Source organism: Ictalurus punctatus, chromosome 20, assembly GCF_001660625.3.
Source record: "Ictalurus punctatus breed USDA103 chromosome 20, Coco_2.0, whole genome shotgun sequence".
NCBI lineage: Eukaryota > Metazoa > Chordata > Actinopteri > Siluriformes > Ictaluridae > Ictalurus > Ictalurus punctatus.
In genome coordinates, this window is record NC_030435.2 from 1,771,635 (window position 1) to 1,796,726 (window position 25,092).

At 45.3% G+C, this 25,092-nt stretch overlaps 1 protein-coding gene across 1 annotated transcript in view; it reads left to right on the top strand.

Moving 5' to 3' along the window:
- The first annotated feature begins 2,708 nt into the window (after positions 1-2,708).
- Positions 2,709-25,092, top strand: part of xkr4 (XK related 4) — a 38,234-nt gene continuing 15,850 nt past the window's right edge. The window contains exon 1 of the mRNA XM_047162444.2: positions 2,709-3,415. Within this exon, the coding sequence (XP_047018400.2) occupies positions 2,862-3,415 (554 nt within the window). The 5' untranslated portion in view covers positions 2,709-2,861. The remainder of the gene's footprint in view (positions 3,416-25,092) is intronic.

Consider the following 25,092-nt stretch of genomic DNA (forward strand, 5'->3'; position numbering starts at 1 on the left):
AACGAAACGCTCAGGGGTCGGGTTCAGGCCTCAGGTACGAGGATGCGGGCTGCGGGTTCGGTTACAGAGTGATGGCTGCTCTGTGTGATCGCCGCTGTCATAAACAATCAATCTGTGAATGGTTGCTGAGAGAGAGCGCTGGCTCCGGGGATCCGGCTGCAGTCCTCTGAAGAACACTCGAGTCAGATCGATGAGAGAAGACAGCCGTGATTATATCGTGGCTGTACGGGGAGGCCGGGCTCTGCCGAGCACCATCAGTGCCGTTTTATTTTATTTTTTAAAAAAAATAAAAATACAAACCCGCTAAAGTCTCGACAGATACGAGTCGAACACTTTAAACCTCCGTAAGCGATGGCCAGTTGTGCGTTTTTGTTAGGAAACAAATCAGGATAATAATTGTGTTTTTGGTGGACGTTAATTAGCTGGGAAATTAAAGCAGGGCGGGATTTTGCGCATCTCTGTAATTATTGCCCATTACGTTTTCAATAAAAGAGCATTATCTTAATCATTTCGGAAGTTCATCTAACACATTTCGAAATAATTGGCATTGTGCGGAGGCGTCCGTGCTCGTTCGAATCTAATTTAAATCTCAATGAGCGCAGAAAGCCTGAAACCTGTAATCATCCAGCTCGGGTACGGAAGCCCGCGTGTGGGACACGGTGTGAGAAGATAGGACGGAACGCTGAGGTCGTGGTGATGGCTGTGCGAGTGTGTGTGTGTGTGTGAGAGAGTATACGAGTGGCAGTGGGGTCCGTAAAGCTCGACCCACGACTCATGACACGCTGCCAAGTCCTTACACGCTAGATGATGACAGATGGTGTCATCTCCGAAGCTTGACCAGGTGGCTCCGGGTGAGATGACGGCTCGAGGCAGAGCGCTGTGCTGATTGTTTACTGTACATCAAGCTCCTTATCTTCTCTCGCACTAAAATATTTCACATGCAGACTCTCTGTGGATGTCCAGTTCAATCAGTCACAAGTCATCAGCACGTGTCATTTTCTTCATAGCCCCGTCTGAGATGCGCTCAATTTTATTATCTCAGCTGTGCTCATAGATGGCTGTTTGAGGAACCATTAACGGAAAACTTAATGACTTGCGTACATCCATCCATTTTCTGTACCGCTTATCCTACGCAGGGTCACGGGGAGCCTGGAGCCTGGCCCGTGGAGGTCTGGGCACAAGGCGGAGGACATCCTGGACAGGGTGCCAACACATTCATTCGCTACGGACAATTTGGAAATGCCAATCAGCCTACAACGCACGTCTTTGGACTGGAGGAGGAAACCCCTGAAGCACGAGGAGAACATACGAACTCCGTGCACACGGGGATGTTGTGAAGTGGTGTGGTGTATTGTGGTGTGGTATATTGTGTTGTGGTGCGTTGTAATGCATTGTGTTGTGGTGTTATGTGGTGTGTTGTGGTGTGTTGTAATGCGTTGTGGTGTGTGTTGTGGTGTGTTGTGTGGTGTGTTGTGTTGTGGTGTGTTGTAATGCGTTGTTGCAATGCATTGTGTTGTGGTGTTGTGTGGTGTGTTGTGTTGTGGTGCGTTGTAATGCATTGTGTTGTGGTGTTATGTGTTGTGTTGTGTGGTGTGTTGTGTTGTGGTGCATTGCAATGCATTGTGTTGTGGTGTTGTGTGGTGTGTTGTAATGCATTGTGTTGTGGTGTTATGTGTTGTGTGTTGTGTTGTGGTGCGTTGTAATGCGTTGTGTTGTGGTGTTATGCGGTGTGTTGTAATGCGTTGTGTTGTGGTGTTATGCGGTGTGTTGTAATGCATTGTGTTGTGGTGTGTTGTGGTGCGGTGTGCTGTGTCGGTGCGGTGTGTTGTGTCGTGGTGTGTTGTGTTGTGGTGTGATGTGGTGCGGTGTGCTGTGTCGGTGCGGTGTGTTGTGTCGTGGTGTGTTGTGTTGTGGTGTGATGTGGTGCGGTGTGCTGTGTCGGTGCGGTGTGTTGTGTCGTGGTGTGTTGTGTTGTGGTGTGATGTGGTGCGGTGTGCTGTGTCGGTGCGGTGTGTTGTGTCGTGGTGTGTTGTGTTGTGGTCTGATGTGGTGCGGTGTGCTGTGTCGGTGCGGTGTGTTGTGTCGTGTCGTGTTGTGTTGTGGTCTGATGTTGTGCATTGTGTTGTGTTCTGTTGTTTTGTGTTGTGATGTGGTGTGATCGAACAGTAAATATAAGAATGACAAATTAGCCCCAGCAACAGCAGAAGCGCAGCGCTCCTTTGTGTGAAGCTTTGTGGACTCTCCATGGTTCTGCTCTCACTTTCACACCTGGGCATAAACCCTGACAACCCTTTAATGACAATTTGCATACATGCAGAATGTTCGGTCGTGAGTAGTTTCGGAATAGGTATGCAGAGGATCATTTGAAAGACTCTAGCAGGAAGCATGCATGCAGCTCTGTCCAGATGCACGATGGAAATTGCATCATGCATGCTGCAGAAGCATGCACAGAATGTGGGGAAGCCGTGAAGCTGCGCGTGCACGGCGATGATGTGCAAAGAGATGATGTCATGGTTTTAAGCGGATGGGAGGAGGAGGAAGAGGAGAAAAAGGAGGAGGTGGAGGTGGATGGATGGAGGGAGGGAGGGAGGGAGGGAGGAAGAGGCGAGCGTAAGGTTTCGCAGGCGCTCCCGAAAAAAAGGAAGCGGCGCTTTGTGATGCGCAGGCGGCGCCGTGTAGCTGGCGGAAGAGGAGCTCTCGCAGCCCAGCCCCAGCGTCTCTCCGCCCAGGGGAAAGACAGGAGGCAGACAGGAGGGACGTGGGGGGAAGGAATTAAAAACACACACACACACACACAGAGGGAAGGAAGAGAAAAGAAAAAGGAGGGGAAACACGGGAACGGCGTTGACGAAGCGGCTGCCATGGCGGCCAAATCGGACGGCGTGCTGAAGATGAAGAAGAGCGATGTGGCGTTCACGCCCCTGCAGAACTCGGACCACTCGGGCTCGGTGCCGGGACTCGCGGCGGGATCGAGACCGGGCTCGGGCAGCGGCGAGGCGGATTTTACGCGCGGCGAGGCGCGCTGCTGCGGTCCCGAGGACTCGACGTGCCTGCGGCTCGGCGGCGAGAGGCGGAAGTGCGACGCCTGGGACGGTCTGTGGCTGGTGGCCGCGGCCACCGTGTACTTCGCCGACGTGGCCACGGACGTGTGGCTCGCCGTCGACTACTACCTGCGCAACGACTACTGGTGGTTCGGCCTGACGCTCTTCTTCGTAGCGCTCGGCTCCATCTCCGTGCAGTTCTTCAGCTTCCGGTGGTTCGTGCACGACTTCAGCACCTCGGAGAGCGACGCCGCGGCCACCGACAGCAGCAGCAGCAGCACCAGGACTAACGAGAAGCGCTCGGCGCCGTGCGCCTTCTGCCTCTGGTTCCTACAGACCGTCATTCACATCCTGCAGCTCGGCCAGATATGGAGGTGAGCCTTCGACTTCGCCTTCATTCGGTCACAGGAGCGCGTGGCTTTGGGACTCCCCGTGCACTGGGGAACCCTTGTGCATCCATCATAACCACATCGATTGTATGGGATCCACTAGCACCTGAGTTTCTTTTCTTTCTTTCTTTTCTTTTTTTTTTTTTTTAGTACTCCATCATACTCCAGTGCTGTTCATAGGCTACTAAAATATCCTCTGCACTCCAGAACCTCACATTTACACCACGGAGGCCTCTGGGAGAAGTCTTTTGGGTGTGTTACCCCTTTTTCTCTAGCAAGCTGTGCTGGGTGAATTAGAAATAGCCTCACAAACAATACACACCATGCACTCCTTGTGTCCTTGCATTAACAAGCAGGTAGTGTGTGTGTGTGTGTGTGTGTGTGTGTGTGTGTGTGTGTGTGTGTGTGTGTGTGTTCACTAGCATTTCTCCACCTTTAATTTTATCCCAGTCTCTAAACACACCATGCACTGGAGCTCGTTCAGCGTCTCTGCGAAGTCTTTTGGGTGTGTTACAGCTTTCTTTCTCCAGCAGGCTGTGTTGTGCAAATAAACGAAACAGCCTCACAAACAAACAGTACACACTGTGCATTTCTTATAGGACTGGTCGTTTGTTTTGTTTTTTTTTACACATTTTATTGGCTAGCCAATGCATTCCTGAAGCGTTCGTGTTGTTGTGGTGTTAAGGAGCAGCTCTGGAGCGTGTTACCGTCCCCTTTAGCAGGCTGTGCATGCTTCTGTAGGAGCGAAGAAATATCCTGACAACAAGCGGGTCATCTTTAGTGACCTTTAGTTACTAGCCCATGCATTCCTCCGTCCTTTTGTTCCCACCTGTTGTTGGTGTGTGTTTAACCGTCCCTGTATCTCGAGTCACCATGCTGGTACATCGTGCATGGGTGTTCGGGGTGCGTTATACGTTCTGCTTTCGTGTGTTGCGCCGTGCTCATTCTTATGCTAAGCAGGTATGGTGCAAACCACTAAAGAAGTCGCCTACCTTCAACTCTGTACTCTCTAAGGTGTTCTTAACATGCTAATATTCCAAGACGGTGGTGTGTACATAGCTAGGTTTATCTACTGGAGCTTGTTGACTCTGGAGGCACAGTCACGCCATACGTGAAGATTTGTTTGGGAAGTGGAAGGTTTGGCTTTGCAGTTGTGCATGTGCTAATATTTATGCTAGACATGCAAACGGAAGAAAGATTTAGCTGGATTAGAACTTTGTTTTGGGGTTTTTTTTCTTCCTGAAACTGTATAAACTGTTGTCTCGTGCATGGATATATAAGCTAATAGTCAAAGCGTGCAACATCTGTCCTCATGACTAGTGACGATCCACTTCATTTGTCCATAAATGAGAGTCTAGAGTCATATTTACACCATGCATGGAGGGTTTAAGTTAATACTTATGCTAAGCAGGGTAATATCGTGCAACTTGATATACCATATTCGTATTCAAACTGTTATGAGCTGGATTCTCATTTACACCATGTGTCGAGTTTTTTTTTTTTTTTTTTCGGGTATTGAGACATTTATATGAGAATGTTTTATACACACACTCGCTGGCTTCAGTGACTTTAATACGAACACCTGTACACCTGCTCATTCGTGTACAGTGTGTGTATGCGGGGAGGGGGGTCGTAATCATCTCGGTGACGCTGACCGTGGCATGGTTGTTCGCCCCAGAGCGATGCTGATCTCGTTGAGTTTTCTCACGCAACGGTCTCAGAATGGTGTGAAAAAGACGAAAACGTTCAGCGGTCCCGTAAGGGAAACGCCTTGTTTGATGAGAGAGGTCGGAGGAGAACGGTCAGACATGGTTGGAGCTGACAGGAAGGCTACGGTAAGTTAAATAACCGCTCTATACAACCGTGGTGAGCAGAAAAGGATGACTCTTGAAGCTGATTGAAGGAGATGGGCTAACCACATCTGGTGGGAAAACCACATCATCTTCTGAAATACTCAAACCAGCACATCAACCATGCCACGGTGAAAGTCACTCAGCTCCCTCTCTCACATCACATTTGCCCCTGATTTTTGTGAACATTAACTGAAGCTCTTGGATTGCGTGAATGAGCAGGTGTACAGGTGTTCCTAATAAAGCGGCAAGTGTATACGAAGCTACTGGAGCCAAAAATTACAATCATTTATCTGTGCGTATATATATATATATATATATGCATGAACTTATTTTAGATCCCTGGAAGAGGAAGGTCTATGGATGCTAATACTTATTCGAAGCAGGTGTGATATCACCGGGGGGCGGAAAGGATTTACCTCCAAAGCTGGACTCACCTCTGTTTTTTGTTTTTTTCAGAGACCTTGACTCTCCACCGTCTATAATCTTTAACCCTTAAAGTCTCCGTGAAGCACCTCGAAACACGCAGCGTCATTCGATGTGTTGACGAAAATTTCCACCCAGACAGCAAGTCAGGACGGGTCATATCGAGTTGCTCCTCCCCCTTTTTAATAGCCAGTAGCGTGTAGCGTACCTCACAGCCCGGGCTAAGCCGTCTTTGACGGTACGTACCACGGATTTTTATAATGTCGGGGGCGGGACACGTCAGCTTCTAGAGAGCGTTTGATTGGACAGAAAATCTGATGAGAAGCTGACGTGCAGAATGATGTCATCAAAACTGCTGATCCGTATCGGTGGTAGAGCGAGAGAGAGAGAGAGAGAGAGAGAGAGAGAGAGACTGTACATTTTGAATGCGTGCGTCTTCTAAATGCGAATTTCGTCACCGTTTTGGAGCGCGCTAGTTTATAGATAACCTTAAAAAGCGAACATATTCGTACTAAAATCCACAAAACTACCTTTTTGGTTTCATGAGGATTTTCACTTAAATATCGCTTTATAATTTAGGACTTGTACGGTATAAAAACTTTACTTGCTGAAAAGAATGCTTTACAACGCCACACATTTATTTGAAAGTGGTGTAGTGTTCGAGGAAATAAAGTAGTTGCACATTTCTGGGATTAGGGTGTGTTAACTTTTGCATGGCCAAGCTGTGATGCTAAAACTGGCGGGAAATTATTCTCAGCATGTTTTCTCGTGCAGATTTCCTCCAAACCAGGCAGTAGTAGCACGTAAGCCGGGCTTCGGTTGGAAACGCAGAACCTCCGCCCGGTCCTATTAATCAACTGTATTATTAATAATGCATCTGAAAATCACTCTCATAGCGTCAGAGCTATTAAAAGCAGTTAGCGGCTGATTTGCTGGTCTGTGTTGATGGAACGAGTTTCCCGAGCGGCACCTTACGGTGTGTGAAGTTCTCGGGTCGCCGCACACACGCCGTTTTGTGTGTTAGCGGGTCAGTACGGTGCTTTTTTACTCGGAGCTGTAACGATGCTCTGGTTTTAAAAGAGTCCGTTCGAATTAGCATCCGGTCCTGTGATGTTTCATTTACGGCACGCCCTGATCCTTCCGACTGAAAGACGTACCCTGGGTCAAGCTAATCGCTAACCTGGCCGTACGGCTTCATCGTACCTAACACCGAAGATTAGCTAATTTCCTAGCAACCCTTGAATGTAAGAATTAGCTCAACATTATCTCGCTTGCTAGATGCTACAGAACACGGCTATACGTTATACAATCAAATCAAATCAAATATTGAGTTTAGCTTAACGTTAGGCGACTTGCTAGCAATCTTGTTTATGCTAACTAGTCCGAAACCTGACCATGTGACATCACAATAGCTTTGCTAAGAATCTAATAATTAGCCCAATGTGGCTTGCTAGCAAACATGCTAGCATAAATATATCTATATATAAATATCTGGCTTGCTAGCATGTTTGGTAAATCTGACTAGCCACAAATCATATCACCAGAATAGCTTAAATAATCCTAGCTAGTTTGAATCTACTTTGTTTTATTCACACAGTGCAAAGTTACCCTATGGTTATCTATCGTGCTAATGAACCTGGCTGTTAGTTTTAAAATATATAATAAACGTTAGCTTGCTTGCTAGCAAACTCGTCAAACTTTCGCGTGACATCGTCGCGACAATGTTGAATTTCCCACCTGGGATTAATAAAGTGTCCTATTAATTTCCTAATGTTATTTAGCTTGGTTTTAAATACAGAAGAGTTCAGTTAGCGTCATCTGGCGTGCTCGCAAATTTGTTTGAGATAAATAGTCATAAACTTGAACAGCTTGCTTAATTTTAGCTAGCAAACTTGATCATGTGACATGATCTCAATAACTGAGAGTAATCTTAGTTTTAGTCACTCAGTGTAAAGCTAGCCTAATGTTACTTTGCTAACAAAGCTGTTTATATGACATCATTGCTAACAACATTGCCTAAGTATAGTTTACGGTGTTTAGCTTGCTACTGAATTTGGCTGTTGCTCTTTAACGACTTAATGTAACAGTTTAGCTAACATTAGCTGTCTTTGTGTTAATTTGTGCTAACCAGTGTTCATGCTAAGCGGTAATCCTGGAAGCTAAGACAGAAAAGATCAAATATATTGATCCATTTGTTGCTAAATCTGCTGCAGACCACAGATCATCGGGACAACGCTGACAAGATGGAGTTACGCTGCGGGAAAATGAACAATATTAGCACGGTGTTGTTGCTAGCACGTGTTCTATGATATAAAATAAGGGTCGAACGCTGACACGGTGTTTTAAACCCAATTATCGGTGCATGTAGACGTTCAGGCTGCTGCTCGCTGGGAGATGCTAACAGGATTACGAGCAGTGATGGAGAAGGTGAGATGAAGAGACGAGACTCTAACTGCTGGCTTACACACAGAGAGACCAAAATCAGTTTTGGACCTGAGGGACCTGAGGGACCTGAGGGACCGGTTGAGTCTAGTTTTAGATTAAATGACCATTTCAGCAGTGATTACCAGCGTGTGTGTGTGTGTGTGTGTGTGTGTGACTCAAAATCTCACACGTTTTTCTGTATCACATGTCGAGACGTGAAGAGAGCGCAGCTGTCACGGTGTCAGGTTTTTTTTCAAGGCGGAGGAAGTCTAGGGCCTAGAGGTAGTTTTAAAAATATCTCGCTAATGCTAATGACACCAATCAGATCGGGTAGGGCGCGTTCTTCGATTTTGATTGCATACTCGATCCAAAAATGGATCATTCTTGCAAATTAGCGTAATGCTAGTTACAGAATTCCACAGTAGCTACGCTTGTCAGATCAGCTTCGACTGGATGATTAGGTTCTCTTTGCTTGCTCGGAGTTGAAGAGCCTTGTGAGCTTTATCTCAGATCAGCCCCGCCCCATCATTGAAACCAAGGTGATTCCGGTGGAGTTTATTCGGGACAATTACTCAGAATTCTCATGGTTTTATGATTATGATTATGATATTTATTTTTAGAGGTAGAATCTCCTCCTCCGGTTAGCCCTGGCGTCACACTCTTCCGTTATTTCTCAGTATTATGTTTAGCGCCTCTGTCAGGTGCGACCTTCGTTTTTAAAGGCACCTTTATATTCGAAGACGTCATAAAATTTAATCGCTCTTCATTCATCTTGACGGACGACGTGGGCGCATGATGAATTCTAGCGTTAGGTGCGTTATGTGTAATGGAAGATCGTGTACTGTAGGTATTCAACTATAACTCGTAACGCTCCAGACGAACAAGCAGCTGTGACTGAATGGTGACAACATTTGCTTTTTAACTCTGAACCGTTATGTGATGAGGTCGTGGTTAATTTAAAATCAACAAATAAATAAATTTGATGTTTCATAGGAGCACTTTCGACTAGAGCCACGGAATCCGAACCGGTAAGATACATCCGCTTTGAATAAACACCTAATTCTCATATATCAAATAATCATATATTTTCATATCTTTATTGGATCTGCTGCAGTATTTAAAAAAAAAATTTCAAGTACTTGGTTCTGGTTTTACGTCTGGACGTTGACGACCCATGGTATAGCTCGAGAGTGGTCACTAACCCTCTTCCTTGAGATCTACCTTCCTGCAGGTTTCATCTCCAAGCAAAATAGCAAAATAATCAGTATTAGTTGATCAAGAACCTCTTAAGGCAGTGATTAGATGGTCATGTGGCCACGATTATGGTTCTAGCTAGTCTTCAGGGAGGTAGATCTCCACGAACAGGGTTGATGACCACTGGTAAAGATAATAGATGACCATGTGTTCTATTCATCCTCCTAACCACCAGGAGGCTCTTTTTTAATACCTAGATACCTTCTTGAGACCTTTACCATCACCGTTATCGAGTCACATGGTGAACCTATGACATTGTATTTTCTATAAAACTCCCTCGTTCCCTGGAATTAGACGTTGGTTCCGAGTGATGGAGACCCCTTGAAGTTATCCAGTGCTTACAGAGCCACGTACCCTACTGATATGCCTTTTCGCATGCTCTTGTGGGCTGTCTTTACTTTAATGTGCTCGTGTGGCTGGTTTAAATCTGCTATATGGAGAGCTGAGGCCACACTTTAAAAAAAAAAAAAGAAAAAAAAGAAAAAAGAAACAATTTTAAAGTCTGCTGGCGGAGCAGCCGAGCTCCTCTGCATGTGGTCTTGGCTGATCGGTTCCCTTAATGAGCTTGGACCTACATGATTGCACTGCAAATGAGCGTGCACCAAACTCTAGGGTGCTCGGGCCTCCATGGTGACCAGGTGCTTGGTCTAAATGGAGTGTGGAGTATTTATAGCAGCTGGTTGGGGGCCATCTTGGCAGCATGACTGACCAGCGTGTGTGACGCTCTGAAGTCTTCAAAGGCATCGTCATGGCACAGGGGCATACTCACTTAACTGTGTGTCAGGCTGATATTGGTTAAATATAGGAAGGCACTGGAGTATATTGTCATTTAATTGACGATGATCTGGTTAAATGGAGGATTTAGGTGACTGGAGGACTGATAATAGCTCCTGGTACTCTTTTGCAGTGAAAGGTCCATATCTCTCGAATAAAGAGGTAATAACACGCTCGCTCTGTCGCCATGAATTACCGTCTTTAGTTACACATGCAGATGTATGCTAATGTCGCTGGTTTTATGTAAGGGAACGTAACTCGAGCTGTAACGTGCCTTTCAAACTCCGCGTCAGTGGGGATAACACGTCCATTCTCGTGCTTATTCGTTATTTTATCATTATTGAGTATATGAATATCGAATCCAAGTCTTGGCATGTGTCAAGCCAAGAGGAGCTCCGGGATTTGATTAAACATTTAAAAGGCGTGGTAGAATCCAATCCAAGGATGAAAACGGAGCTTTTGATGGTTAGACATCCTGTTAACAGCCAAAATACCGGCTTTTCTTTAGCAGAACCCCACCCTGAACTATATGACGGTCAGGTTTCACTGCTAGCTTCGAGGACGTTCAACGTCATGTTCGTGAAAAATCCAGCGTAGAAATAATGGAGATATTGACGATATGGCGATATGGCGCCGTCGCGTTGGGTTACGGCTAGTTAGCGATCTACGAGAGGGTGAGCGCGATGAATTAGCATGAAGTTTGTAGCTTTGGAAGATGATCTGTTCGAGCGGAGTGTACAGATAAGGAGACGAGACAGCTGGACAGTCTAACGGATTAAAGCACCGCCGCATCGCTCACTTTAGGTAGAGACGAGGCGAGGGCTAAATCCCACTGCGCCTCACAGATTGCATGTAATGCAGGAAGACCAACATGTAGACAAAAGACATTTAAATAAACTCAGGATTTGTCTTGAAAGATCGCACAGTAATTATAAATATTAATATGCAAGCTGGATTTTCCCTTTAACCGACACCCGTGTCAGTAGAACTGTTGACGCGCATGTACCACGGGTTTCAAAAAGATCACGAATCGAACAGAAGGCAGTGAGCGCTGTTCATGCTGTGCGATGCATGCTGGCTCATCGCTGTGTCCTCTGTCTGTGCACTTGAATACAACTCGACTCGTATTGGTTTTGATGGATTTCGTGTTGCAGTGCTGCAGACCTTTTGGTTTTATCCGAATGCACGCTCGAGGTTCTGCTCGAGTCACGCTCCTTTGTAGGACAAAACGGAAACAAACCACAGTGTCCTTGCTTTTAATAACCCCAGGAATGATGACCATGTTCCAGAGTGCAAATGTTCAGGCTGATGCAACCGAGGCAAATACGAGCAACTTGGAAAACGTCCCGAGCTAGCGTGATAAAAGAGGTAAAATCTATAATTCCGCTTTCTCACAGGGCTCAAGGGACACACAGGAACCAGAGGCCAGAGGCAGGACTCTTTATCAAGACTACAAGTATGTCCAGTGGTCCAACTGGAGGCGCAGGGCGGGGCTGAGAGCAACAGCAGAACAGTAAATCCAGAAAATCTGTAACTGTATTCGAAACAAAATAAAAGGGTACAAAGTACAAGGGACTAGGGTAGGAGCTGGAAGCTAGCATCCATTTTTTCTTCTTGAACAAGAGCTGGACCTGGTGCTGGTTCAGAGAACTAGTTTGAAAAGCACAACCCATCTAGTCGGAGCAAATATCTTAACATTTAACATGAGTACAGTTACTTCTCAAGGAAATTTCTCCAAGTGTTCACCAAACCTTTGGCCGGCTGGGCTTCCTCGGTGACCAGGTGCTGCGTACGAAGTTAAATGGAGTGTGGAGTATTTATAGCAGCTGGTTGGGGGCCATCTTGGCAGCAAGAATGACCAGCATGATCCATGGATGCTTTCTTTATTACCCTGATTAGCTACTGCATTAGCGTTTGAGAAAATATTAATACACGGACTGATGTGTTTATGTCCAGCTGTGTGGATTTATTTCGACAGATATATGAAAGTTCGAAGCACTTTGCTGAGTCCACGTTGGCTTTAGAAGCCAGGAAGTCAGGAAACCTGAGAGAGTCTAGATGTGGCCACCATGTCCTTTCGTCCTATTCTTTCAATGCAGCCACGCACACACACATACGCACTGTTTGTGTGTTTTTCTTCTTCCACTTGCCTTTTAATTAATGTTGGAAAATACAATTATGGATGGCGATCATGGCTCATTTAACAAACAAACAGGTTGAAAAGCGAGCGAGGCCCAGGTGGAAGGGTGCGGCGTGCCGTGTGTAAAGTATATGTGTGCGCTGAAGAACTCCTCCCCAGAGGAGGTATTAGCTAGACTGATGCCTTTAAACACTCAGCTCTTTCTACTTAGGCTGGATTCAGCTTCGACTCTTCACGCTTATGTGATTCTGTGATTGAAGGCAATGCGTACTTGAGTGCAAAGGTTTGGGTTTTTTTTCGCGGCCGGTAGTTTTGATTCCAGCTGTGCTGTGCCGCCATTCACGGTGTTAAGCCGACTAAACGATGGTCTTTTTGACTTCCTCAGATGCACATCATATTCCTGGCCCTTTTAGCCCACTATCACCCATATTGTGGATTTGATGGGTTAACCAGATAAAAGCCGCAGTGCAGAAACCCTTGACTCAGCACCTTGACTTGGCTCTGATTTCTAATTCACGGATTTTGAGTACATTCGGGTCTTCTCTGTAATGTTCAGCGCACGTAATGTGATCGCTCCAATTAAAAGATTTTACCCGACGTAACTAATCAAGTGACTGGACTAATCTGGGTAGAAACACACTTCTAACGAGTGCTACGGGTTTTAGGTGACAGGTAATGATTTCAAGCAGGATGACTCATCTAAAAATTCTGATTTCTAGGGTCTTTGTAGTCTCTGTACCTTGAGATCTTTGGACTTGACACAGACTCTACGCCCTTGGACTCTGAGCTTGGCTTGTACTATCGACTCAGCTCTTATACCGTTACTTAGGACTCGACTTGGACTTTATAAGCTTGGGACTTCGGAGTCGACTTGGATGCAGTGGACTTGGGGCTGCAGGGCTTAGGACTAGGATAAGACTTAGTGGCTTGGGACTCCTTAGGCTTTACATTTACATTCATTCATTTAGCTAAAGATAGTTTCAGTTAAACTGATCAGATAAGGGTTAAAAGTCTTGCCCAAGGACCCATTAGTGGCAGCTTGGCTGCACTGGGATATAAACTCGCAACTTTCCAATCAATAGTCCAGAACGCTAATACTGTGCCACTCGATTTGTGGTGTAAATTGGCTTAAAACTCTAGACTTGACTCAGACTGCATGACTTTTTACTTCACTAGGATTCTACAACTCGGGACTCTGAATTTTCAAGTCTGGACTTGACTTGGTCTGTACAAAGGGTGGGGGAGCTTGGAACTTGGACTTGACTTAGACTTCACAGTTCAAGACACTTGACTTAACACTCAGGAATCTGGATTTGAATTAAAGAATCTAAAGCTTTTCACTTTTAGATTGGTCTTAAATTCTATGGCTTAAGACTGTAGACACGGCATTTTGACTTCAGACTATATTCGTTCGGTCTGGGATTCTGGACTTGACTCAGACCCAACAGCTTAGATGCTGGGGACACTTGGGACTTAAACTCAATATCTTGGGACTCTACAGTCTGGGCACATCTTAGACTCTAAGCATTGTGCCTTTAGATTTGATTTAAACTCTATGGCCTAAGAGTCTAGAGTAGGACTCTGTGGGCTTGACTTGGACTTGGGATTTGAAGTCTATGACTTGGACAACTTGGACGCTATAGCTTGAGACTCTAGATTCGATTCAGGATAATATAGTTGTCAACTCATGGCTCACGTTTAAACGGCATACTCATGAAGAAGTCTGGTATAGTGCAGTGTCTCTGTATGGAGCTTGGAGGATTGAAGAATAGCTTCACAAATGACTCCTCACATGCCGTCTTTATATTGATCCCGATTACATCTTTGCTCTTAAAAGAGTCCCATTCCTGCTTGTTAACATCTTATATCAGGCCATTATGCTTTAATGGTTATCGGCAGACGCATAGCATTTCATTTATTCCGATGCATTCAACTGTCATGATTACATATGAGCAGGAGTACAACTTGACCATTTGGTTTATTGAGGATTCATAATATCTGTAGAAAAAAAACAAAACTGTTGGTTAGGAGAGACGTAATGTATAACGTTCTGGATTAAGCTTTAGTGAGATTTTTCACCGAAATTCCTCTCTAACCTTTGATGAGAGCGGTGAACCGAGCCATTATCTGTATTTTGAGCTTAATTGGTTTGCAGAATGTTCTACCATGGCTTTTCTGAGAATAACTAGGCCTTAACTTTGCTTCTTAGAAAGCGCTACAACTGGACCAGAATGAGACAGCTGACCTTAACTTCTCTCTAATGAAAAAGGAAGAGTTCCACAATGGAAAAGAATCTCCACTTAACGTTTCTTAACAGATACACTCATCCCCGCTCACCTGTGCGTCATTGCTTTGGCTTGGTCGAAAACAATCTAGCCATCTGAAAAACCCAAACCTTGGCCATTTTTGGGATAGTGGCTATGTTTTGGATAGTTCCACCCCCACCCCGTCCTAAAGGAGCAATGCCTGTGGGGGATGAATATTTAAAGTGTGATGTGTGTGTGTTCAGGCTGTAGCTCCTGCATTATTAAAGAACCTTCATGCTCTTGTTCGTCTCTTGCTACACTAGGTCACAGTGGCCATAAACACCCACACCACAGCACACTGTTCCAACACAATGGCGAAATTTACCAACGGCATAAACTCTCACGTAGCACGAGCCTAAGGTCAAAAGGTCCCGTCTGATGGGATGCACAAGATAGCCGGGCATCTCTAAGAACTCCTGCTTAAAATGTTTGAGCAAAGGGAAAAGGCTTTTCCCTGTACTCTTAGTCCTACGTATTTATTTATTTATTTATTGGAATTTGAAATAAAGTGGAGAACGCTTCATCACGCCACAAAGTGTCAAAGATGAAGGGTGTGTACATGTGATTTTGGCTATCATTTTGAGAGAGGGTGTAAGGGAGAAGAGGAAGAAGATGGAAGAATAATAAAGGAGAAAGTAAAAGAATGATGAAAAAGAAAGAGAAAGGAGGACAGATGGAGAGCTTGACTACAAGGCCCGAGAGAGGAAATTAAGTAAGGAGGAAGTAAGGGCACTATAGGGGGAAGCGATGTCAGAAGAAATGGATAAGCGAGAGGGGAAACAGAAAGCAGGAGAGAGATGGGAGTACAGCAGAGTAAGAGTATGACAGAGATTAAGATAAGGATGAAAAATAAGAGGGAGTTAAATAGTGTGTAAGAGTCAGCGAAAGAGAAAGAAAAGGGACGGCCGAGAGGAAGGCGGTGCGAAAGAGTCAGAAAAAGAAAGAGACAGGTCAGACAGGTAAGTTGAACTCCGAGTTCTCCAGGTGCTAGAGTTCTACCGACTCCATTTTGTTGCAGTAGGTTCCTAAGAAGTCCTGCAGCACAGTGAGCATAGAAATATCGACAGAAACAGGAGAAGTTCAGGACCAAGCAATGAGCCTAAGAGAGAGACCATGAATGAGTGGCAAGGTCGCAAGACGGCAAGGAGGTCATGAGGGAAAAGCAAGGTCAACAGAGAGTGAGTGAAAGGGCGTGGGACGGGAGAGAAACAAGAGATCCAGACTAGGCAAAAAGAGAGTGGAAAGATCTAAAGAGAGGGAGAACCAAAGTCAGGAGAGACTGATGAGACTGGCAAGGTGAGGCAAGTAAGATGGGACCATAAAAGAAGAATGACAAAGCCTGCAACAGAGCTCTGATTAAAGAATGATTAGGTCAGGAAAGGATGACAAGGTGTGAGGATGTCAAGGCCAGGAGAGTACGAGGAGGCCAGGAGATAAGTAGAAGCTAAGGTGACATCAGCAAGGCCAGGATGGACTGATGAGGGCAGCGGAGATCAAGAGAAATGGCAAAGCCAAAAGAAAGACAGGAGATATCAGGGAAAAGTAGCGAGATCGGCGAAGAGCATGAAGTCCAAGGAAGATCCGACAAGACCAGGAGACAGCAATAAGGCCAGAAGACAACAATCAGGACAGGATTCATCGACAAGGTCAAGAGAGTATGATATAGTCAGAAGAGAAAGATAAGAACAGTAAGAAGAGGAAAGTTCAGGAGAGAGAGAAGAGGTCATGTAAGAACAACAAGGTCAGGTGAGAGGAAAGAGAAGAGGTCATGTCAGGAAAGCTCATTGACCACCAACAGAGCCTCTTCAGGCTTCCTGCCAGCATCTGGAGCTGCTGCAGCCACTTAACTGCTCTGCCACAGTGCTGTGCCAAGACTCGTGTCATTTCTCACAATCTGTCCACCTTACTCAAGCAAGCGACAAAGTGACACGTGATTCCTCTGGCGCGGGGTCCGATGTATCCGATGTATCCGATGTATCCGATGTATCGTCAGTCCCCCAAATGGAAGAAAGACCTATAACAGTTGTTTCACCGTGTTCTGTCATGCACGACCTCGCGTTAAATGGCAGGAAGTAGCAGAGATCGTCGGTTGCCTCTGAGTTAGCTCGCTTTGTTAATCGGCTAATAAACGAGTACAAGTGCTAGCATGTCTCTCAAAAGTTTTATGCTAAAGTGGTGTGTATAGATCGTGTAGTGGGGTGTGAGCTAAAAAAATAAATAAATAAATAATAATAATAAAAAAACGCTGGACAGTGCACATGTCCACAAGTAACATACTACAAGCAGCGTGAGTGACACCTGATCTAACGTATGGTGGATTTACATCCTGTAGCTAGCGCCGTCCCGCGTAGAGCGGTGACGTACCGTATATAACGATCTTATCATGTGCTCGAAAAAGCTTACTTCCCAACAGCTCTTTCACTTGGCATCGCGCTCAACACTTATTCCTATTTGTATTCACCATTTTCATTTTTAAGCCTGAATTGTAAACATCAGATTCCATGGAGCCACGGTCTTGAGCAGTTCTCATGCATTTGACCTGGACTCATCAAGCGCTTGATAATGAACTCATGATAATGACCTACTCAGGACTGGTATTGAGAATCCCTGCTTGTTTTTAAGTTCGGTTCTCCTCGGAGAGTTCCGTATCTGCTGAACTGTTGAACCCACACACTTTAAACTCGACGAACTGGAAAGAAAATAGTCCCATGCTGTTGTTAATGAGATCGCGGTGTACCACGGATCTAATGGTAACGGTGCATTATGTAACTCGCTAGAATAATTAAAGTACTTCTGTCGCCCCTCTGAAAACTCTACAGCTGCACAAGGTGATCCCAGCCGGGTGTTCGTTGGAATTGAACTGTGTGTGTATTTATCCGATACAGAATCGTATGATCTATAGAGTTTTAGTGATGCAGGAAGCGTTCATGATCCCTTCCTGGATTTCAGATAGCTTTCATAGCAGTGGAGGCTGAATGTGACGGCAGAACCACATGGATTCCACTTCTGCTGTTAATGGTGGTTTTTTTTTGTTTTTTTTTGGGGGGGGTGGGGGGGGAATAAGCATGTCTGCCTCTCCTATAAATATCTTGTTAAAACCTCTTGAGGAGGCTGTGAAATGCTTCTTTTGAGAGCAGTGTGTTACCATTTGCCAGAGCAGGAAAGACATGAGTGGGAATTTTCTGCTGTTATGGGTTGCAGTCTGCGCTAAATATAAAATTCTGCTGACTCGTTACTTTCCGAGCGGCGCGTGTTGGAATCGGAGCTGGTTTGCCGTTAGGGGATGTCCACGGGACGATGTGGACAGGTGCGTACCCTGAAGGATCACCAGATATGAAGCTGTCAGGAAGAAGAATTGCTGGAGGTGTGACATCACGAGGACACCACTGTGATGTGACCTCCTAAATGGAGGAATACCTGAATAGCGGCAACCCATCAGTGTCGGGGAGTGTTGGGGAGAGAAAAAGATCTGGATTGAGCACAAACCATAAACGTGTGCTATTTCGGCTCAAAGTGAGAGCGCCGAAATATAACGGCGTGGCGGCAAAATATCATCTTGGAGATCGTTCTCCATTCGTCAGAGGTTCTTCAGCGGGCTTTGGTGTTCCAACAGAGCTGAAAACGTCTCGAGATTAACGGGGCTTTCACATATGTGGTGTTTAATCTATTTGAATCGACCCCTGATACATTTTTCTCTTTGGTGCGGTCACACTCACACTAAAATAACTGGTGAGTCAGGGGGTCTGGTTCCGTTAGAGCCCAGTTCTGAGCAAACTCTGTTACCCGCACAGAGAAAACAATCCAAATCAACTAGCAAATGAATCCAAAGTACCAAATTTCACTACCCAGTCATGAAGGCCAGTCTATTTACAAGTCTTTCAAGGTCGAAATGTGCAGGTGCGAAGAAGCCGTCATATCCAGGGCTGACTGTGATGCGTCTCTTCGTACGTCTCTGCTAGCACGCTAGTTTCTGCCGGGTTTATTCATTCGTCCAATCATTCATTCGTCCTCGGTAATCGTTTTATCCTGGTCAGGGCCATGATGGACACACCCTGCATTGGATGCTAGTCAACTTGCAGGACAAGGCACAATGACACTCGATCTGCTCTGATTTAACGTAGCCAGTCCAGTCCAGCTACCGGCACGGTTTTGGGAGGTGGGAGGAAACCGGGGAACCAGGAGGAAACCCGAAAGTCTATACAGAGACTAACCTGAGCTCAGGATCGAACCTTGGAACCTGGAATAGTGCTGTAGTTTACCGTAGCTTTTATTACACGTATGAAACCCAGATCCACTTTCTAACGAAATGCTCTCCAAGGCTCTTCCTTTTCAACCCATTTACATGGCATTTAAAATCCGAAAGCTGAAAAATCTCGTTCCAAACCCGAGCTTCTTTACGACTGTGGACCCCAACAAGCAAAGAGACTCATTCGACGAGTGACTCATTTTGAGTGAGTGGCTTTCCTGTCAAGCCAGTTTAAATAAGACATCGAATCGAGCCGCCTTCGCATCTGCTTCGGTTCATTGAAGACGCCTTCCCACGCATCTTTTCTCATTCGCGTTCGCTCTCATAAAAGAAGACAGGGGAAGAAAATATAAGTACTACAAGATAATCACAGGACACGTCGGTTGCTTATTTTGCAGTTTTATGCACAACCTGTTGCAGAAGCTCTGCGTTAGCAAACACAACCTTGAACACGTACGGTATAGGATGTTCCTTTGCGTAAGAGTTATACAGTGACGGAAGAAGACGAGGATTACCACCAGGCAGCAGGGAGGAACAAGAGATCCCAGATTTCCCTTTTTAAATGCCACAGGAAGCTTTTAACGTAGCATAAACGACAGAGCCCGCTCGAGAACGTGAATTGAAGGGAGTGTGATTATATCCTTTTTATTCATATATATATATATATTTGTACTTCTAAAGAACTGGCTGGGGTTTGATTCACTATTCATATATGTCAGCTACAGTAGAGGCTTCATCGCGTCTGTTAATGCAGGATGTGTGAAGAAGTCTCTATAGGCCAGGACTGGCGTGTGTTGGCTTGAGTATGTGCGGACTTCAGATCCATGCAAACAAAGGCAGACTTCAGAGTGAAGCCGGTCTCAAAGACTTCTTAGCTTAGCTTTTGGCCAGAGAGGTTTGAGAATTATTGTCGAGTCTTTTTTATCACAAAAAGTAGGCCCGTGTTTGACATTTGCCCCAGACGTCAAGCTTGTGAGATGGACAGGTGGAGCAGCCGTGATCGCCGCCGAGTGCGTGTGCGGACCTGACTATCACGCGGTCACGTGTTTCCCAAGTCAGTTCAGCATTACTCTCTGTAGAGTAAACCTGAGCAGAGACAAACCTTTTCAGTGTGAGAGCATCAGTGCTTGTGTTGTTCCTCAGCCCCGGTCTCTAAACACTCCATAGACAATGGAACTTAATTTCAGGCTCCATTAGGTTTCTGTGTGCTGAAAACGAAAGGGATGTATCGATGCTGGTTAAGATTGTTATCTAAGGGGGTCTGTGGAAAAAAAACAAACAAACAACAAAAAAAATAAACGTATCTCGTTGTCTGGCTCGTTCCGAGAGAGGACTGACCCCAAAACGAGAGACACATCAACTTCGTAAAGAACATGCTTCCTCGTAGCAAAGAATTTCCGTTCTCCGACTAGGAAAGACGAAAGAAAACACCCCCCTCACCTTGGGATTCCTTCTCGGACAGTCGGGAAGGTTTCCTCAAACCCGAGTTTAGCATATGATGTCATGTCAATATGGCAATAAGTTTGTACCCCCCCCAACCCAAAAGCCATAGAGATTGCAAACCTTCATGGAATGCACTGGATTCAAGTGGGAACTCTGTGATGGTGAAAGGTCTGTGAGCGTTGCCTCATACCTGGACAAATGAAGCACATTCACTTCAGCTTTACAGAATTTGCATTTATATACTGTATGTGGGAGTGTTATTTATATTCCTGTGCTACCAGCAGGACGGATGGGCACAGAGACCAAAGGCTTGGTATGGTGCCAGATTTTGTGCTTTTGCCGCCATCATCATCATCATCATCATCATCATCATCATCATCGCAGTCTTCACTTGATCAATACCACCCCAGACACAGATATTTGGTCAACTTCAGATATCTGTATTTCAGGCCTACACCAGACGAGCATTGAGAAAATGCATCGGCAGTCATTACACTATCATCATCGTCATCATTATGGCCAACATCTAATCGATACAATCCCAGACAGGTTGTCTCACGTCTGCTCGTGGACCGAAATTATGGTGGCGACCGAGATTTCTCCAGGACGTCCTTTCACAGACGGATCACGTAAGGTGAAATGGGTTCGGAACACCTATTATTTATTTCTAAAATAAACAGAGGACCCAAAACAACAGAGTGTATTTTTAGGACCTCTGTGGAGAAAGTGGAACAATGGACTGACTGCTTTGTAGACACAAGGTTTAATTCTTTCTTTCTTTATTTATTTATTTATTTATTTATAGAAGGCCAAAGCGTTCGTTCATGCGAGATTCCTTATTTGGCTGAATCTAAGAATAAGCAACGGTCTAGACGGGGTAACTGGAGACGACCGAAATGAACGAGATTACAAGCTGGGAACGAGAACTGATAAAGAAACAGAAGGATAACTGTTTCGGGGTTTCATGACAGTAGATAAATACAGACAGGTGAAAACAACGATTAGTGGGTGTGGTCAAAACAGAGCCGTTAGAGGAAATGAACATCACGAGTATTCAGTAACTGAAGGAATAGCCAGTTTCAACCAAGTATCCTTTACTTTATAACATATGCTTTACTTATTTTAGCCCTGACCTTCTTCCAGTCTATAATAATTACTACAATTCGATGAAACTTGTTCTTAAAGCTTTGACTCGTCTATAAAACACCAGGAGAGCAGAACCCTGCTGCATTATTGCGTATACCGTGAGCTTATACAGTGAAGTAAACGTTATTCTGTCCCCTATAGGGAATAAACTACTCTGCGTCACACTGTTATAGGAACGTAATCACCAACGGGGTTGGCGTGAACAAAGAGTTACCGTTACCTACTCGAACGACGAGGGGGCGGAGCCAGGGTGGGGCCTGATTTCCAGGACGAAACAAAACGATGAGTGGAAATTCGTGTTCTCAGTCTCGAACGATCTGAAGCTAGGCGTCGGCGTTCCGTTCCACCTGCTCCATCTGAGATCCGTTCCCTTATTTTATATGACATCATCCAGGTTTTGACTTGAGTCCGCAAAACGGGGAAAAAAAAGAAAAGAAAAAAAAACTGCCTCCAAATGTACGAGTCGGTGTAAATCGTGTTGTAAATGGAGGCTTTGTGCATTTGTCAAAGAGCGTAATGAAATAAATCAACCCTTCAGTGGCTTGCATGTTTACAGATCCGAGCAACTGTGACTATTTTTTTGTGACTTTTCAGCTTTTTCAGCGTGGTGTGTGTGTGTGTGTGTGTGTGTGTGTGTGTGTGTGTGTGTGTGTGTTGCAGCCCAAGCAGCTCTCATCCATTCAGCCTGTTCAGCATTCAGCCAGAAGAGTGAGTACAGGATAGATTTATAGTGATATGATGAATGAATAGGGATATTATGATGCTGTAGCTTCACTTCAGCCTCACTTGCGTGTTATCAAATAATCAATACGAATACAAATGTTAGGATTAAGAGGGCAGGAAGGCATGGTTTGTTACTCTGGGACTTGATAACAGCTGGCGATATGGTTGCAGTCGGTTACCCTACGAGAAGACTAAGAAGAATTACTCGAGATTCTCTCAACACAAAGACATTTTTCCTTCTTACTGAGATGGTCCACTTTACTGAGGAGATCACAGAGTTGTCCTGTGTTTCCTGCTGATTCTGGGGGGGTTCATTCTGTGTTTTGGACGATTTCGGTCGGTGTTAATTGTTGTTCGGGACGTTGTTAGATGTGGCTGAGCGTTTGGTTTGCTACACGTTATTGGCTGATTGATTTGGTTTTTCCGGGTATCGCTGGCCAAGGTCGGGTGTTTTTCAGTGTATTGTTGGGAGTCGTTGGTTGGTTGTATACTGTTGGGTGTATTTTATGTTGTTAGGTTGCTATTTCAGGGTGTTGGTTTGCGTGTGCGTGACTAAAATTGAGATATTGATGTAGTTTGAGGCAATGTTTGGTGTTTGCTTAAGTTATTGGCTGGCGTTAGTGGCTGTATTGGATGTTGTTCACGGTTGCATACTGCAAATCGTTGGGTGCTTCTTGGTATTATTGGGTGATACGGGATGTTTAAGGCATGGCTACTCTGCATCGTTGGGTGTAGTTGTGGGTTGTTAAGTGGTTTATGTAGTGTCCAGGTGTTATCAGGCAATGCCGGGTGTTTTTCAGTGTATCACGACCGTTGGGAGTCGGTGTTAGGAGTTGTTCTGGGTCGTTCGATGTAAGTCCTTGAGTGTGTTGCTAACCTGTATTGGCAGTAGTTTGGTGGTGTGTTTTTTGCTGGTATATATTAGGTGTTTTCTGTGGTAGTTGAGTGTGATTAGACTATACTGGGTGACATTCAGTGTATAAGGACTTGGTGGGGGGTTGTTGGGTGGTGTTTTACCGTTGAGATGTTCTTAGGTATTGTTTAACATTTCATACTGTTCGGGGTGGGTGCTGACCACTGTAAATGGGGGGGAGGGGGGGCAGGCACATAGATGCGCTCTTTCACCAGGTTGGGTGTAATTTCCTAGTCCAGTCAAGTGTACACTTTCTCTTTTGTTGGCTCTCTCTCTCTCTCACACACACACACACACACAAGACTTCTTTTAAATGGCCATTCCATTTTAATTGGGACAGCAACATGGAACTGTTCGTTTAAAAAAAAAATTGTAAGCGTATTTATACAAGTGCAAGGCGTCAGATTTCACCACACACTGCAACAGATCTGTCACGCTAGCTGTGACTCAGCACATACAACACCACCATGGAAACCAATTCAAAACCCTCCAAAAAAGTAGCAAAGAAGTAAGTTTGCTAGACAAACTAACTGGAGGTTAGGTTGACATTTTGTGATGATGTAACCTTAGCATATAATGGAAAGTTGTCTGTAAATAGGAGCTAAAAGCATGCACTTGTTACTCTGCGGTGTCAGAGCACAGTGGCCTGGAGGGACTCGCTCTCTACACACCTAATGAGGGATACATTAGCCGCAGAGGGCGCCTACCCACAGAGCTCTGTGGCAATCTGTGTGTGTGTGTGGGGGGGGGGGGGGGTCTCTCTCTCTGTCTCTCTCTCTCTCTCTCTCTCTCTCTCTCTCTCTCTCTCTCTCTCACTCTATGTCTCATCGTCCTGCTCCCTCTTTCTTTGTCCACCCTTCCCTCCCTCGCTTGTTGTTTGAAGTGAATGTCAGGGTCCACTCGGAGGAGAGCTCGCCATGGTAACAGTGCTCTGTCATGCCGAGATGCTGTGATGTGACAGCATCGATGCTGCCCTTTGGCATGACGGACTCGCACGTCCCTGCGGTGCCACGCCGGCTCGAGTACTCAATCCATCCCCCGACATTCTCCCTTCTCCTTTTTTTTTTTTCTTTTTCTTTTTTCTTTTTTCTTTTTGATTTAAGCATCTGTTACGCGCCGTGACTAACTGCTATCAGTCTTAATCTCTTAATTGCAGGATGTTCGACAGCAAGCGGCATGCGGGGGAATCTTAAAAGGAATCAAAATGTTTATTATTAATCCATTATGACTCGAATAATCTTTTAATTACACCGGATCAGCCGTATATATATCCGACGGCGCTGAAATCACGCTCTATAGCGATTCTTATCAGATGCCTCCAAGCTGCCAATCATGTGAGATTATTTTTCATCGCTCTCAAGATCTCGGCTGTTGCAGCTGCTAACGTATGTCCTCGCAGCGAGCGGTAAACGCCAGAAAAATGGAGGTGTCAGGAATTTAGTATGCGATAATAAGCGGCACACGGCGTTATTTACAACGCTGTATCCCCCTGACCTTCTTCTTCTCTGCGGTGCAGCAAAAGGGGCCTCCGTAATTGTTGAATAACAAGGTTCAATTGATTTGGAATGAGTCGGGTCCTTTTGGCAGCGGGACAGGAAGCATTCATCATGGCGCTGGACGGCCTCCCATCAGCCACCGACTCTCTGGGGCCGTGTGGAGGTCTGGGTTATCAATCCCCGCTTAATTCCATTGCTACTGCGCAGATCCAGATACAGCTACAACCTAAAGAAATATCACATGCATGGCTAATAGCCGATGAACGGTTATGGGTGACTTTACTTTTCACACATATGTGATGTGATGTGATATGATATGCAAACAAACCAAAGCAAGACCCGTCAGAGTTAGCATTGCATGACCCGGATTTAGCTTTAGATCAATAACGATGAATCCAGAGGCGTCAGAGACGACAGTAGCGAAGAGAAACTTCCTGAGACGACATGAGGAAAAAACCTTCAGAGGAACCCGACTCAAAACGGAACCTGTCCTCTCGTTCGGCTCGTGCGATTATACGTAG